The following is a 16,004-nucleotide window of genomic DNA, read 5'->3' on the forward strand; positions in this document are numbered from 1 at the left end:
TGCCACTGGATGATGCCATGACCCCAGCATTTGAGTTAAGACCTCTACTGCCACCCCACTGTGCTTGTGCACGTACAAGAAAAAGGGCTTAGAGATACCTGGCAGTCCCAAGCCAGGTGTGTTGGAGAGGGATCACTTGATCTCTTCAAAAACCTTTTGTTGCACTTATTCCCACAACAGAGGTTCCCACTATACCCCCTTTGTGGCCTCATAAAGGGGTTTCGCTAAAATGGATAAGTTGGGTACCCAGATCCTGCAGAAACCTGCAACCCTGAGAAATTCTCAAACCTTATGTCGGGTGGAGGGAACTGGGATTGAGCAGACAGCCTGCTTTCTCTCTGGGCCAAGTTGACGTTGTCCCTGGGATAGGTGAAAGCCAAGATATTTAACTTTTCCTTGACAGATCTAGGCCTTTTTCCTTGAAACCTTGTAGCCAGCCTCCCATAAAGCGAGAAGCAGACGTGTCCCTTCCATACAACTTTCCTTTGTCTGCCAGGTAGCAAATTGTCTGCATACTGGAGCACCATACAGCCATACTGGACTGCTGGGAAGGCCTTTAAGTCAGAGGCTAATGCAGTACCCAAGATGGGTTGGAGAGTTCTTGAATCCTTGAGGAGACCTGGTCCAGGTCAGCTGACCTTTGTCACCATCCTCCAGATTCTCCCATTGGAAGGCAAAAATTGGTTAACTCTGAGGAGCCAGGCAGATGCAGAAGAAGGCATCTTTGAGGTCCAGACATGTAAAGAAGGCAGCTTTGGTGGGGATAAGGCCCAAGAGAGTGTAGGGATTAGGGATGACGGGTGCAGGGTCACGTGGCTTGGTTTACTTACCGCTCACAGGTCTTGAACTGGCTGGTAGTCGTCTGTCCCTGGTTTTTGAACCAGCAGGAGAGGCATGTTCCAAGATGACTGGTAGGGTTGGAGGATCCCATATTTTAGAAGTCTCTCCAGATGTTTCTGAGTCCCTATTTGTGCTCCATGGGGAATGAAATATTGTTTCTGGCAGGCAGGCTCAACCCCTCGTTTTAGTTCTACTACTATTGGGGGTATGTTCCGGGAGTCCAGGGGGCCTGTCTTCAGCCTATCCCAGGTAGCTTAAAAGGAAGCTCGGGTCTTGGCCATGGCCTCCCTACAAGACCATAGAGGCGCCATTCTTCTCCTCAGGGGACTGTGAGAGTCATAATATTTGCCCCTGGCTTCCCTAGAATCAAGGCCGTTTGGCCATGGGAGGTGAAAGTTATCTGGGTCTGTAGCTTTCCCAATAAGTCCTGACCTATCAAAGCCACAGGGCAGTCAGGGAGGTATAGGGATTTGTGTATAACTTCATGGCCACCCAGATTGCACGTCAAGGTAGTAAAAAAAAAGGGCAACGACGGAGTTCCCGTTGTGGCACAGTGGTTAACGAATCCAACTAGGAACCATGAGGTTGCAGGTTCGATCCCTGGCCTTGCTCAGTGGGTTAAGGATCCGGCATTGCCGTGAGCTGTGGTGTAGGTCGCAGATGCAGCTCGGATCCCACATTGCTGTGGCTCTGGCGTAGGCTGGTGAGTACAGCTCCGATTCAACCCCTAGCCTGGGAACCTCCATGTGCCGCAGGAACGGCCCTCAAAAAGACCAAAGAAAGGGGGGTCACCAGTGGCTCCCACAATAGTGATTTGTCTCCACGAGAGGGGGCCCACGGGTTGAGTCACCACAGAATGTTCTGCCCTGGTATCCACCATGAAGTCAATGGGCCGGCCCCCTATGGTTATTTGGATCATGGGTTCCTGGGGGCCTAACAGAATGGCCCTAGTCTTCCTCATGGTTTCCCATAGGAGCCAGACCAATAAAGTCACTCTTGGGGGCCTCAATGGTTGCTGCACTGGTTGGTACTGTCCCTGAATCACCTTGCCTTTCCCTCTCCGTCCAGAAGTTGGATAATAATTCTCTTACCACTGGGGGCATTCATTCTTCCAGTGGCCTTCTTGGCGGCAGTGAGCACATTGGTTTTCGCCCCAGTCTCATCTCGGTGTGAGGTGGTCCTCCCGTCGGCTTCTTCCTTGACCTCGGCCCCTTCCTTCATGCCATTTAAAAGAGCTTCTTCTGAAATTTCTGAGTGTCATTAGGGTCCCAGGGAGGATTTTGCTCAGGGAAATGGCTCTGGGCATAAGCCTGTGTATTTATTAATTCAGCCGGGACGTGTTCTTCTAGCCATCTTAAAGCCGCCTGAGTAATTTGGTGCCATTCTTCAGTGTTAAACAGAGTCAGGAGAAGCTGTTGGCAATCAGTCCAGGTAGGCTTGTGGGTTTGAATGATGGACTGCATTAGATCCATCGTAGCCTGGGGCTTCTCAGTGTAGGAGGGAGTATGATTTTTCCAGTTGAGAAGGTCAGTGGTGGTGAAGGGTTGGTACACAAACACATTGGCCTCCTCAAATTTGACCCTCTTGATCAAAATAGAGAGGCCCTCTGGTCTCCCTCTGTGGCATCTGTAGGGCCCCCTGGCACCACGGTGGAGAGGGCTGTCCCTGCTGGCCCGACTTCTCAGTTGCCTTCCGGCCAGAGTATACAGGATTAGCACTGGAGGCTTGGGAGAGGTAGTGACTGGTGATGTCATGGGTAAGTCAGGGGAGGGGCTCCTCTTAGGGGAGGCAGCCACCTCTGGTATGGCCCCCAATGCTGGAAGTGTGGGCAACAGTGGAGGGTACAATGGTGCATAAGGTAGAGAAATTTCCTCTGGTTCTCAGATAAAATGGGCTTCTTGGATTCTGGTCAGCATTTCAGTATTTTGAGGGGGCTGTTATTCGAGCCATCATAATTTTATAGTTTTCTTCCTGACAGGCTTTTAGCCAAGGTGGCTGAGAAAGGACCAAGTCTTGCCATCAGTCAATGTAAGGGAATTGGTCTGGGTGTCCTGGGTCATCCGTGATGACTCTAAATACTTTGTTAACTAGTTCTTTATCTAGTGACCCCTTGGGAGGCCCACCCACCCTGAACAAAGGCCAATCTATCTCACAGAACATCTGGAGTTTTCTGGGAGTCAACTTAATACCATAATCTTCTAAATATCCCTTCTTGAAATTTTTTATCATACACTCTAAGGGGGTATGTTTACTCTGTTTGCCACTCATTACCTCCCCCTAAAAGACAACAGTCACACCCAAGGAAAGGAAAGGGAAGCAGTAATCAATCGCTTTGTCTGTCTCCAGCCACTCTCCTGGGGCAAATATTTCAGGCACCTCTTAGCATTGGTGGGACTGTATAAACCCCAGTGTCAGGACCTCTCCAAAGAGAGCCACCATAAGCTGTATGAGGATCACCATGGATCGGGACTTAACACTCGCTTCAGCCCATCTGGTTGAGTTGGAACTCTCCCGTCGTCTGTCTCATTCACTTACATTCATACAACCTCTCCAGTCCTCCTCCCAGTGCCTTAGAGTCGCAGTTTTGTCTCATGTGAGACTACTCGGGCAATTCTGGGAGGTGATCAGGTTCCCCTTCTGCCTCTTAGGGGCAGGCTTACCAAATTGAACCCAGGTTCTTACCAGTCTGACGGGATGCGCTCCCTTTGCTGGTTCCTGGGCCTCACTGGATTCTGTTGTGCTCTCAGGGTCCTTGCCTTGGCATGCCGGGAGGACTAGTCCCCTACGGATCAATTGGTCTGCTGGTGCCAGGTGAGGTCATCTCTCCCGGCATCCCAGGGGTCATACCCCAGAGGCAAGGGAGGTGAAATCACTGTCTCTGAATCCTGGACGAGCCCCCAAGAAATGTAGGACTCACATACGGAAAGACGGGACACTGAGGCCTTTTTCCAGGAAGCAGCGTTTATTCATGCTGGCGCAGGCTCAGCAGATTTGTACCCAAAGACTGAGCCCCGAACACAGCGGGGTGTTGCCTTATATACCCCTGTTACGTTTCCCACTACATCTTGGTCCCTTTGGCCCCCTTATAAGGTAATGTACATTCTGTAACTTCTGAATGGATAGTTCATGTTACATAGATAGGCCTGTGCACATGGATACTGGTTATGTCACACTGTCACAGAACTGCACATGTGTGCACAGATGGCTGGTGGTTGTCTTCCCTTTGTTTTGGGAGGGCCCCCTCCCCCTTCCCACTATATGAGTAGTGTTCCATTGTGTATATATACCACATTTTCCTAATCCATTCATTTGTTGATGGACATTTAGGTCGTTTCCATGTCTTGGCTATTGTGAATGGTGCTGCAATCAACATAGGGGTGAATGTCTTTTTCAGTGTATGTTTTGTCCAGATTTATGCCCAGGAGTGGGATTGCTGGGTCATGTAGTAGTTCTGTATTTAGTTTTGCTGACATACCTCCATACTGCTTTCCATGGTGGTCATACCAGTTTATATTCCAGCCATCTGTGAAGGAGGGTACCCCTTTCTCCACACCCTCTCCAGCATTTGTTATTTGTTGACTTGTTAATGATGGCCATTCTGACTGGTGTGAGGTGGTATCTGATTGTAGTTTTGACTTGCATTTCTGTAATAATTAGTGATGTTGAGCATTTTTTCATGTGCCTATTGGCCATCTGTATATCAGGTCTTTTGCCCATTTTTCAGTTGGGTTTTTTGTATTTTTACGGTTGAGTTGTATGAGTTCTTTGTATATTTTAGAGATTAAGCCCTTGTCAGTTGCATCATTTGAAATTATTTTCTCTCATTCCATACATTGTCTTTTTTTCTTTTTATGGTTTCCTTTGCTGTGCAAAAAGCTTGTCAGTTTGATTAGGTACCGTCTGTTTTGTTTTGTTTTTTTTTAATTTTTTTTTCTGTTGCCTTGGGTTTGTAAGGCATTTATAAAGTTGTTGTCAGAGAATGTTTTGCCTATGTTATTTTGTAGGAGTTTTATGGTGTCTTGTCTTATATTTAAGTCTTTAAGCCATTTTGAATTTACTTTTGTGCGTGGTGTGAGAGTCTGTCCCAGTTTCATTGGTTTACATGCAGCTGTCCAGTTTTCCCAGCATCACTTCCTGAAGAGACTGTCTTTTTCCCATTTTATATTCTTGCCTCCTTTGTAGAAAATTAATTGACCATAAGTGTCTGGATTTATTTCTGGGTTCTCTATTCTGTTCCATTGGTCTATATGTGTGTTTTTGTACCAATACCACACTGTCGTAATGACTGCAGCTTTGTAATATTGTCTGAAGTCTGAGAGTTATGCCTCCTGCTTTAGCAATTCTGGGTCTTTTATGGTTCTATATAAATTTTTGGATTGTTTGTTCTAGGTCTGTGAAAAATGTGATGGGTAATTTGATAGAGATTGCATTGAATCTGTAGATTTTTTTTTTTGTCTTTTTGCCTTTTCTTGAGCTGCTCCCGTGGCATATGGAGGTTCCCAGGCTAGGGATCGAATTGGAGCTGAAGCCACTGGCCTATGCCAGAGCCACAGCAATGCAGGATCCAAGCTGCATCTGTGACCCACACTACAGCTCACAGCAGCGCTGGATCCTTAACCCACTGAGCAAGGCCAGGGATTGAACCCACAACCTCATGGTTCCTAGTCGGATTCGTTAACCACTATGCCACAACGGGAACTCCTGAATCTGTAGATTGTTTTGGGGTGTATGGCCATTTAACAGTATTAATCCTTCCATTTCAGGAGCATGGAATATCTTTCCATTTCTTTGAATCCTTTTTAATTTCCTTAATTGATGTTTTGTAGTTTTCAGCATATAGGTCTTTCATGTCCTTAGGTTTATTCCTAGGTATTTAATTTGGGGGGGGGTGTGATTTTAAAAGGTATTGTATTTTTATATTCCTTTTCTAATATTTCATTGTTAGTATACAAGAGCACAACTGCTTGCTGAATGTTAATCTTGTATCCTGCTGCTTTGCCGAATTTGTTGATCAGTTCGAGTAGTTGATGTGTGGAGTCCTTAGGGTTCTCTATAGGGATCATTTCATCTGCATACAGTGACAGTTTTACCTCTTCTCTTCCAGTTTGGATACCTTTTATTTCTTTTGTTTGTCTGATTGCTGTGGCCAGGACTTTCAATACTATGTTGAATAAAAGTAGTGAGAGTGGGCATCCTTGTCTTATCTCAGATTTTAGTAGGAAGGGTTTCAGCTTTTCTCCATTGAGTATTATATATGCTGTAGGTTTGTCATAAATGGCTTTTATTATGTTAGGGTGTATTCCCTCTACCTACTTTGGTAAGAGTTTTTATCATGAATGGATTTTGGATTTTGTCAAATGCTTTTTCTGAATCTGTTGAGATGATCATGTAGTTTTTGACTTATTTTGTTAATGTGGTGTACAAGATTGATTGATTTGCCTGTGTCGAACCATCCTTGTGAACTTTGGATGAACCCCACTTGGTTGTGGTGTATTGAGTTTGGTTGGCTAAAATTTTGTTGAGAATTTTTTTTTCTTTTTTTTTTGTCTTTTTGCTATTTCTCTGGGCTGCTCCCACGGCATATGGAGGTTCCCAGGCTAGGGGTTGAATCGGAGCTGTAGCCACCGGCCTACGCCAGAGCCACAGCAACGCGGGATCCGAGCCGCGTCTGCAACCTACACCACAGCTCACGGCAACGCTGGATCGTTAACCCACTGAGCAAGGGCAGGGACTGAACCCTCAACCTCATGGTTCCTAGTCGGATTCGTTAACCACTGTGCCACGACGGGAACTGCTGTTGAGAATTTTTGCATCTATATTTATCAAAGATATTGGCCTGTAATTTTCTTTTTTGGTAGTATCTTTGTCTGGTTTTGGTATCAGGGTGATGGTGGCTTCATAGAATGTCTTTGGGTGTGTTCGTTCTTCAGCCTTTTGGAAAAGTCTTAAGAAGAATGGGTATAAGTTCTCCTTTGTGTGTTTGGTAGAATTTACCTGTGAAGCCATCTGGTTCTGTACTTTTGTCCAGTTCTTCTAGATTGTCAAATTCGTTGGCATATGATTGTTCATAATATTCTCTTATGGTTTTTTGTATTTCTGCAGTTATCTGTTGAGATTTCTCCTTTTTCATTTCTTATTTTGTTTATTTGAGTTCTTTCTGTCCTCTTCTTGGTGAGTCTGGCCAGAGGTTTGTCATTTTTTACCCTTTCAAAGAAGCCGTTCTTGGTTCTATTGATTTTTTTTTTTCTATTGTTTTTCGAATTTCTATTTTATTAATTTTTTCTCCAATCTTTATGATTTCCTTCCTTCTGCTGACTTTAGGTTTTGTTTGTTCTTATTTTTCTAATTCTTTTAGGTGGTGGATTAAGTTGTTGATTTGAGATTTTTCTTCTTTTTTGAGGAAGGCCTGTATCACTATCAACTTTCTTCTAAGAACTGCTTTTGTGGCATCCCATAGATTTTGAATGGTTGTGTTTTCATTATCATTTGTCTTGAGGTATTTTTTAATTTCCTTTTGATTTCCTCATTGGTCCTTTTTTTTTTTTTTTTTTAGTATCATGATGTTTAGTCTCCATGTCGTCAGTCTTTTCTCATTTTTTTTCCTGTGGTTGATTTCTAGTTTCATGCCATTGTGGTCAGAGAAGATCCTTGAAATAAATTCTATACTCTTAAATTCGTTGAGGTTATTTTTGTGTCCTAGTATGTGGTCAGTCCTTGAGAATATTACATGTGCACTTGGAATGAATGTATATTCTGATTTTTTTGGATGTAATGTCCTGAAAATGTCAGTTAAGTCTAACTTTTCTGTTGTGTCATTTAGAATCTCTGTTGCCTTATTGATTTTCTGTCTAGAGGATCTGTCCATTGATGTGAGTTGCATGTTAAAGTCTCCTACTATTACTGTATTTCCATCAGTTTTTCCTTTTATATCAGATACTATTTGTTGTATGTATCTGAGTGCTCCTATATTAGGGGCATATATATTGACAATTGTAATATCCTCTTCTTGAATGGATGCTTTTATTATTAAGTAGTGCCCTTCTTTGACTTTCTTTGTGGCCTTCATTTTATTTTATTTTTTTTTTGTCTTTTGTTGTTGTTGCTATTTCTTGGGCCGCTCCCGTGGCATATGGAGGTTCCCAGGCTAGGGGTCGAATCGGAGCTGTAGCCACCGGCCTACGCCAGAGCCACAGCAACTCGGGATCTGAGCCGCGTCTGCAACCTACACCACAGCTCACGGCAAGACTGGATCGTTAACCCACTGAGCAAGGGCAGGGACCGAACCCACAACCTCATGGTTCCTAGTCGGATTCGTTAACCACTGCACCACGACGGGAACTCCTATGGCCTTCATTTTAAAGTCTATTTTGTCTGACATGAGTATTGCAACTCCTGCTTTCCTGTCTTTGCCATTCGCATGAAATGTCTTTTTCCATGCCATCACTTTCAATTTATGTGTCCTTTGCCCTAAGGTGAGTCTCTTCTCGATAGAATATTGTAGGCTCTTGCCTTTTTATCTAGTCTGCTAGTCTGTGTCTTTTGATTAGAGCATTCAGTCCACTGACATTTAAGGTAATTATTGATAAATATGTACTCATTGCCATTTAAAACCTTGTTTTCCAGTTGATTCTATGTTTCTCCTTTGTTTCTTTCTTTTTGTGGTTGAATGATTTCCTTTTATGCTTGTGGCCTCTTCTTTTTAGTTTTTGTGAATGTAATGTTTGGCTTTTATTTGTGGTCGCCCTGTTTTTCCAGTATGTTAGCCCTTTCCTGCATTTGCTTGCTTTAGCCTGATTGTCACATAGGCTCAAATACATTCTTAAAAAAAAAAAAAAGTCTAGATTTTCTTACTTCTCCACATTTCATGATTTTTGAAGTCCTTTTTTTAACATCTTCATGTTTGTCCTTTCGGTGTTCCTTGTGTTTATTATTGCTTTTACAACAGGTCTTTCTTTCTTTCTTTCTTTCTTTCTTTCTTTCTTTCTTTCTTTCTTTCTTTCTTTCTTTCTTTCTTTTAGATCTATATACTGATTGCTTTCCAGCTGTAATTTCCACCATCCTATTTCTTCTTACTTCTTTTATATTTAGAGGAGCCCTTTCAGTGTTTCCTTTAAAATGGATTTAGTATTGCTGTACTATTTTCATTTTTGTTTGTTGGAGAAATTCTTTATTTCTATTTTAAATGATCTTCTTGCTGGGTAGAGTATTCTAGGCTGCACATTTTTCCCTTATAAAACTTCGAATATATCTTGCCACTTTCTTCTGGCCTATAGTGTTTTTGTAGAGAAATCAGCTTACAGCCTTACGGGGAGTCCCTTATAATTAAGTCTGTTTTTCTCTTGCTGCCTTTAGAATGCTCTCTTTATCTTTAACTTTTGCCATTTTTATTATAATATGTCTTGATGTGGTACTGTTTGGGGCCCTCTATGCTTCCTTAATATCTGTTTCCTTAAGATTTGGGAAGTTTTAACCATAATTTCTTCAAATATATTTTCAGTCCCCCTTTCTTTTTCTTCTCCTTCTGGAATCCCAGTTATACATAGATTGGCCTGCTTTATATTATCCTGCAGACCTCTTATATTGCTTTCATGTTTTTTCATTTGGTTTTTTGTCCACTGTCCTGATTGTGTGGTTTTCATTATTTTATCTTCCAAGGCACTAATTCATTCTTTTGCATTATTCATTCTGCTCTTCAGTGCCTTTAACTCAGCTTGCATCTCTGCAAATTAATTTTCTAATTTATTTGGGTCCTCCTTATATTTTTCAGTTCCTTTCTAAAGTAATCTGCATTACTGTTCATATCGGCTCTTAATTCCTTCATATTCACTCTTAATTCTTCTGGTATTTTCTCTATCTCCTTTTTGAACTTGATGTCTATTAGACTGCAGAGCTCTGTGTCATTATTTGCTCCTTCAGGTGAATTCTGCTGTTCTTTTAACTGGGAATGGTTCCTGAGCTGCTTCATTTTTCTTATATTTTCTTTTCCTTTCTTTTCCTTTTTTTTTTTAAGGGCTGCACCCATGGCATATGGAGGTTCCCAGGCTAGGGATCGAATTGGAGCTACAGCTGCTGACCTCCACCACAGCCACAGCAATTCGGGATCTGAGCCATGTCTGTGACCTACATTACAGCTCATAGCAACGCTGGATCCTTAACCCACTGAGCAAGGCCAGGGATTGAACCCGCAACTGCTTGGTTCCTAGTTGGATTTGTTTCCACTGTACCACAATGGGATCTCTGCTTATATTTTTTTATTCTGTGAGTTTAGGGAAAACAATACTGTAGTCTTGGAGGGCTGTATTTATGCACGAGCACCCCTGGGTATTTTGTGAGGGCTTACTTTTTATTTTTAGGGTCCTCTGTGTGCTTCCAGGGAAATGGAGGCAGTGGGCAGGGCTAGTAGCCAGTGCCTAGTTGCAAGGACCCAAGGGAAAGTGGCACAGGCTGCTCCTAATTGCAGGGCCCTGGGAAGTGACAGTTATCAGACAGCTGTAGGTGGAGTCCAGAGCATTTGGCATGGGCATGAGCAGGGAGGGTGCGTTCCTAGGGGAGTGAGTATCACCGGGTTGTACTCAGTTCAGTGCACCGACCTCTTCTTTGCTGCCTCTGAGGTGACTGGGGCTGCAGGTGGCGCCTGTTCACAGACCCTTAGTGGGGGCTGGTCATGCCTACCCCTGGTGTCTGAGATGACTGCTGTGGTTTACCCCTGCCACCTATAGAACATGCAAGAGGCACCCCAGTGCCTATAGCCTGTGGAAATGGGTCCTCACCACCCGTAGCCAGCACAAGAGGTGCTTGTGAGTCTGCTCGAGTCTGCACTTGTGCAGGAAAAGATATTTCTATGGCAGTCTGCCCGTCCTGCTTTTGCCCTCCCCAACAATGGCACCTTGCTTCTCCTGCCGGCACAGACCTCCCAGGTTCCCTAGGCTGTGGCACTTTGCTCCTCAGCCCATGGCTCACCGTTCCCTAGCTCCTCAGGCTGTCTCCACATAGCCAACCCTAGTCCTCTCCCAGGAACTGACCTCCAGAGCCTAAGTCTCAGCACCCAGCCCCCTTCCGAGCATCTCAGGCTGTGGTGTGCCGGGAGGTGGTACCAATAGTCTGTTGCAGCTCTCTCTGTTTTGCCCTTCTTAGTCAAGCTGCTGTGCTTTTCTCTGAGGCTTTAAGGTCCCTCCATCTTGGCTGATCTCCCTGTCAATTAGGTGGCTTCCCATAGCGTGGGTTCCTTTCCTCTTTCACAGCTCCCTCTCAGGAGTGCTCGTCCTGTCCTGATTGCTTTCTGTCTCTCTCTTTCTTTCCCCCTTTTGTTCTACCCAATTATGTGGAGGATTTCTTGCCCTTTGTAGAGGTTTAAGGTTTGCCAGCATTCAGTACATGTTCTGTGTGAATTGTTCTACATGTAGATGATTTTTTTGATGTGTTTGTGGGAGAAGGTGAGCACCACGTCATGCTCCTCTGTCATCTTGATCCTGCTTCCCTAAAATAGCAAGACCAATGGATAAATAATACTTAAAATATCATTTGCCCTTTTTGTACACTGGCTGCAAATCAAACAAATTTTTTAAATTTTATTTATTTTGTCTTTTTAGGGCCGTACCTGTGGCATACGAAGGTTCCCAGGCTAGGAATCTAATCGGAGCTGTTGCTGTTGGCCTACACCACTGCCACAGCAACGCCAGATCTGAGCTGCGTCTGTGACCCACACCACAGCTCACGGCAATGCTGGATCCTTAACCCACTGAGCGAGGCCAGGGATTGAACCTAGTCGGATTTGTTTCTGCTGTGCCACGACGGGAACTCCTCAAACAATATTTTAAAATGAACATTTACCAAAGCATCGAAAGAAAAATGTCAAGTATCCAGGAAAAAGTGTAGCAGAAGATAGGCGTGATACACATGGAGAAAATCTCAATTGTAAATGGAGATATGCCATGTTCAAGGATTAGAAGATTTCATGTTGTAAAGACGTCAGTTTTATGCAAACTTCTCTGTAGATTTATTACATTATCTTAAAATCCACAGGTAGATCTCTGTGAGTTTAGATGAGTTTGTGTACATAATTTAATAAGCCAGTTCTAAATGTATAAGGATGTTCAAAGATCCAAGGATTGTTACCATATACTTTCTAAGAAAATCTTGAATATGTTGGAAAGTATGCATATTACTAATGAGGTGGTTCAATATTATATGATATAAATTCTACCAAATTAATTTGTAAAGTCACTGCATCCGAATAAAAATACCAACAAGATTTTTTAGTGGAACCTGACATACTGTCCAAGAGAAAGTATGATATTAACCCCCCCCAAAAAATATTTATAAAGCAGTGAAGGGATTTTTGCTTTGCCACATGTCAGACCTTTTAGAAATTAAAATAGTGCAATGGCACTGCATAAAAGAGAATATGGAGTCCCAAAAGAAAATTTATATATGATAAAATGGCATTTGAAACCGATGAGAAATGTAGGCTTTGATATTGGAACAAATGATATCTGTTTTAAGAAGTTACAAATCATGCCATATACAAAAATAAATTGTAATTATATTAAAACAAAAAAGTGACTATCAGTCTTACAGGTCTCTGTTTTTTTAAATAGATCTCTTATTTACAGTGTTTAAGACGCTCCCAGAATCATTGATTCATTTACTTTTATGCTCAAAAAGAAAAGTTCATTTCATGACTCTTCTGCCTAACAAAAATAAATGATTGTATGTCTTCTAAAATTACAGATATTAATTTCAATACTTTTACTCATGATGGTCAACTAGCACAAAAATTCTTTAGATACCAAACTTTTAAAATTCAGTATCTCACAAAAGGGTTTATGCAGACACTCTTTAAGGGATAATTTCACGATTACTAAATATGGAAAAGACTTTTGTGTGTGTTTTTTGGGCCGCACCTGTGGCAAATGGAAGTTCCCAGGCTAGTGGTCCAATCGGAGCTGTAACTTCTGGCCTACCCCACAGCCAGGGATTTAACTCGCATCCTCATGAATACTAGTTGGGTTTGTTACCACTGAGCCACAACAGGAACTCCCAGAAAAGATTTTAATTTAGTAGGTTTTTTCCCTCTAAAAAGTTTGTTTTGAATAGAAGAGTTTAAAATTCTTTTTTACACACTTTCATCTTAAAAGTCTAAAAATCCCATTTGTTGTTGGGACTGTAAATTGGTAATACTTGCACTTTCAAAGACTCAGAATTTCATTTGTTAGATCTGAATCTGAAAGATTAGTGCCCACAGAAAACTAAGACAAAATAAAAGACAATCAATTTTCAGAAATCAAAATGGGGTTTTTAAAAGGCTTATAAAAATGTAACTTTGTAGGGAGTTCTCATTGTGTCTCAGAGGAAACGAACCCAACAGGTATCCATGTGGATGTGCGTTTGATCCCTGGCCTTGATCAGTGGGTTGAGGATCCAGCATTGCCATGAGCTGTGTGTAGGGTGCAGACACGGCTCGGATCCCAAGTTACTGTTGCCGTGGCATAGGCAGGCAACTATAGTTCCAATTTGGCCCCTAGCCTGGGAACTTCATATGCTGCGGGTGTGGCCCTAAAACGAAAAGAAAAAAATATATAGATATATATATTTATATATAAACTTTGTAATAAAGAAGGATTGAAATAAGAGAATACTGGAAGTCTGTGGAAGAAAAGGTTAAGTTTGACTACATCTGATTGGTTCAGCAGGATATATGCTAGAACTTTTCAGTGTATTTTAATAGATACTGATGAAGAAATACCTAATTTTGTTGTATGTGATCCTTTTCCTAAGTTACCTAATCTATGCATGCTTTTCTGCAACCAGCTTTTCTTATTTAAACATGTTTTAGAATTCTTTTTTTCTTTTTCTTTTTTGGTCATTTCTAGGGCATATGGAGGTTCCCAGGCTAGGGGTCTAATCAGAACTGTAGCCTCCAGCCTTTGGCAGAGCCACAACAACGCCAGATCTGAGCCGCGTCTGCGACCTACACCACTGCTCATGGCAACGCCAGATCCTTAACCCGCTGAGGAGGCCAGGGATCGAACCTGCAACCTCATGGTTCCTAGTCAGATTCATTAACCACTGAGCTACGACGGGATCTCCTAGAATTCTTCGTATCTATATAAAGTTGTTCCTTTTTAAATGTTATATCATATTGCAAAGTATTATATGCTATGGCTTAAGTAAACAGTCATTTCTTCTTTCATGTACACTTAGGTTACTTTCAACTTCTTACAATGAAGCATATCTTTATAAGTGCTTCTTCGTACTTAGAAATGATTATTTCTCTAGATTGAATTCCCAGAAAAGAAAAGCTGAGTCAAAAGATATGCATGTTTAAAATTTTGATAGATACTAGTACTGTCCAAACAAGCTGCACCAGCGTACATGTCATCATAATGTATAAGAGCCCCATTTCCTACTACTACTTCCAACAGCGAATAGTGCCACTTGTTTACATATGAATATCATATGAACAGTTATGAATATCAGTAACCGACAAGTGCTCAAAAGCTAAGAGAAATGTGTCATTTACTTCCAGGTCAGTGCTGACAGTTGCTTGTGAACAGACTGAAGTTCTGCTTTTTGATCCTATATCTTCAAAGCACATAAAAACACTTTCCGAAGCTCATGAAGACTGTGTAAATAACATAAGGTTAGTATTACAGTGAAAAAGTGAACTTTATTAATGTGATCCCAAATATCATGTTTTGGACATTAGTGAAAATTTATAATGCCTTGTCCAGCAGTGCTAGGTGTTACACAGTAGTGAATTGTGAAACTTACCCCTTTAATTACAAAACTTACTGTTAACCATTTTAGATTGAAATTTTTCTAAAATGAATTTTCACTATATGATTTTACGTTTTCTCTTTGTATATTAGGGTCATCATTATGAACCTCAGCAATGTATTTTGATAGTCCTGTAATGCCTTTGGGCTAATGATCTATATAGGATTATGGCATTCCCATTGCTTACCACCAGCCTCCAAATCCAAACTATTGAGGGGGAAAAAACACATATGCACAGAGAACTTCTTGATAACATTTTTGGAAGCTCCATAAATTCTCAATAATGTGTGAAGTAAATAATAGTTGAGTAGCTTGGTGGACTAATATGCAGTCATTAAAATGATGCTCACAGAGACTCCATATCAACATGGACAAATCCTTGGGATAATGCAGGTTAAAATCATGGTAAAAATTATATAAACATGACATGATGCAGAAAAAGTTTAGAAGGAAATACTTTAAATGTTAACAGTGGATGAGTTAGAGTGGATGGATTATGAGTAATTTTCTGTTTTCTAAACTTTATATAATGAGATTATATGACTTACATAGTGATTACTTTTAATATCCCCCAAAAAGATATGTAGAAGTTACTTCTAGTCAAGGTGACATACTGAATTTTGATGTAACTTCTGTGTTCCAAACATATAGAACGATAGAAGAAATAGTTCAGAAGATATAGCCAGGCACTGAAACAACATTTCTGTATTTGGCGAGACCCAAATACAGACACAAAGCTGTTACATGGTTATAACCACAAGCCCATTGGATTTTCAGTCTGGCATTGACGTGTAGTAGTTTAGCTCCTGTCAGGAATTAAAAATGCTAAAGTGCTTCATGTGAGGCAGGAACCAGAGCCAGAATTACTGTATGAAACCAGGGCTTTAGTTGAAATTTCTGTCCTATTTGTGAAAGGCTGAGAAAAGGAAAAAGCTATTAATTACCTGGGGCTGTAGGTTTTAGATGATAAAGACACAGCCTCATGACCAGGAATTGAATGACTCCATTGCTGAGTTGGTGACTGAATGTATGTCTGTGATATATCATCATGAAACTGGAGGCCTTAATGTCATAATGAGGCCTAGTGGTAGATTTGGGTCCAGAAATCCTCATAAGGGCAATTGTAAAACTATTAAATAGGAAGAAAGAGAGAGAAGAATTTTTTTTTCATCTTTCTTACTCAAAATGAGCCTGTAACCAAAATTCTAGAACTTAAGAAAATATCTAATGTTTATATAACAAAGTCAGCAACTAGAACAGGCATTTTCTCTGGATGAAGTTAATTTTATGGAGTAGTCCAACAAAGAATTATTTTTAAAAAATGAATTATTTTATTTTTTTTTTGACTAGGTAATACATGCACGTGGTACAAAATTCAAAGGTAC

General features: G+C 41.4%; 1 protein-coding gene across 1 annotated transcript in view; it reads left to right on the forward strand.

Annotated features, from left to right (window-relative positions):
- DCAF10 (DDB1 and CUL4 associated factor 10) overlaps positions 1-16,004 on the forward strand; it is a 65,678-nt gene that overhangs the window by 12,567 nt on the left and 37,107 nt on the right. The window contains exon 2 of the mRNA XM_047767965.1: positions 14,369-14,482. Within this exon, the coding sequence (XP_047623921.1) occupies positions 14,369-14,482 (114 nt within the window). The remainder of the gene's footprint in view (positions 1-14,368; positions 14,483-16,004) is intronic.

Source organism: Phacochoerus africanus, chromosome 2, assembly GCF_016906955.1.
Source record: "Phacochoerus africanus isolate WHEZ1 chromosome 2, ROS_Pafr_v1, whole genome shotgun sequence".
In the NCBI taxonomy this organism is placed as follows: Eukaryota; Metazoa; Chordata; class Mammalia; order Artiodactyla; family Suidae; genus Phacochoerus; species Phacochoerus africanus.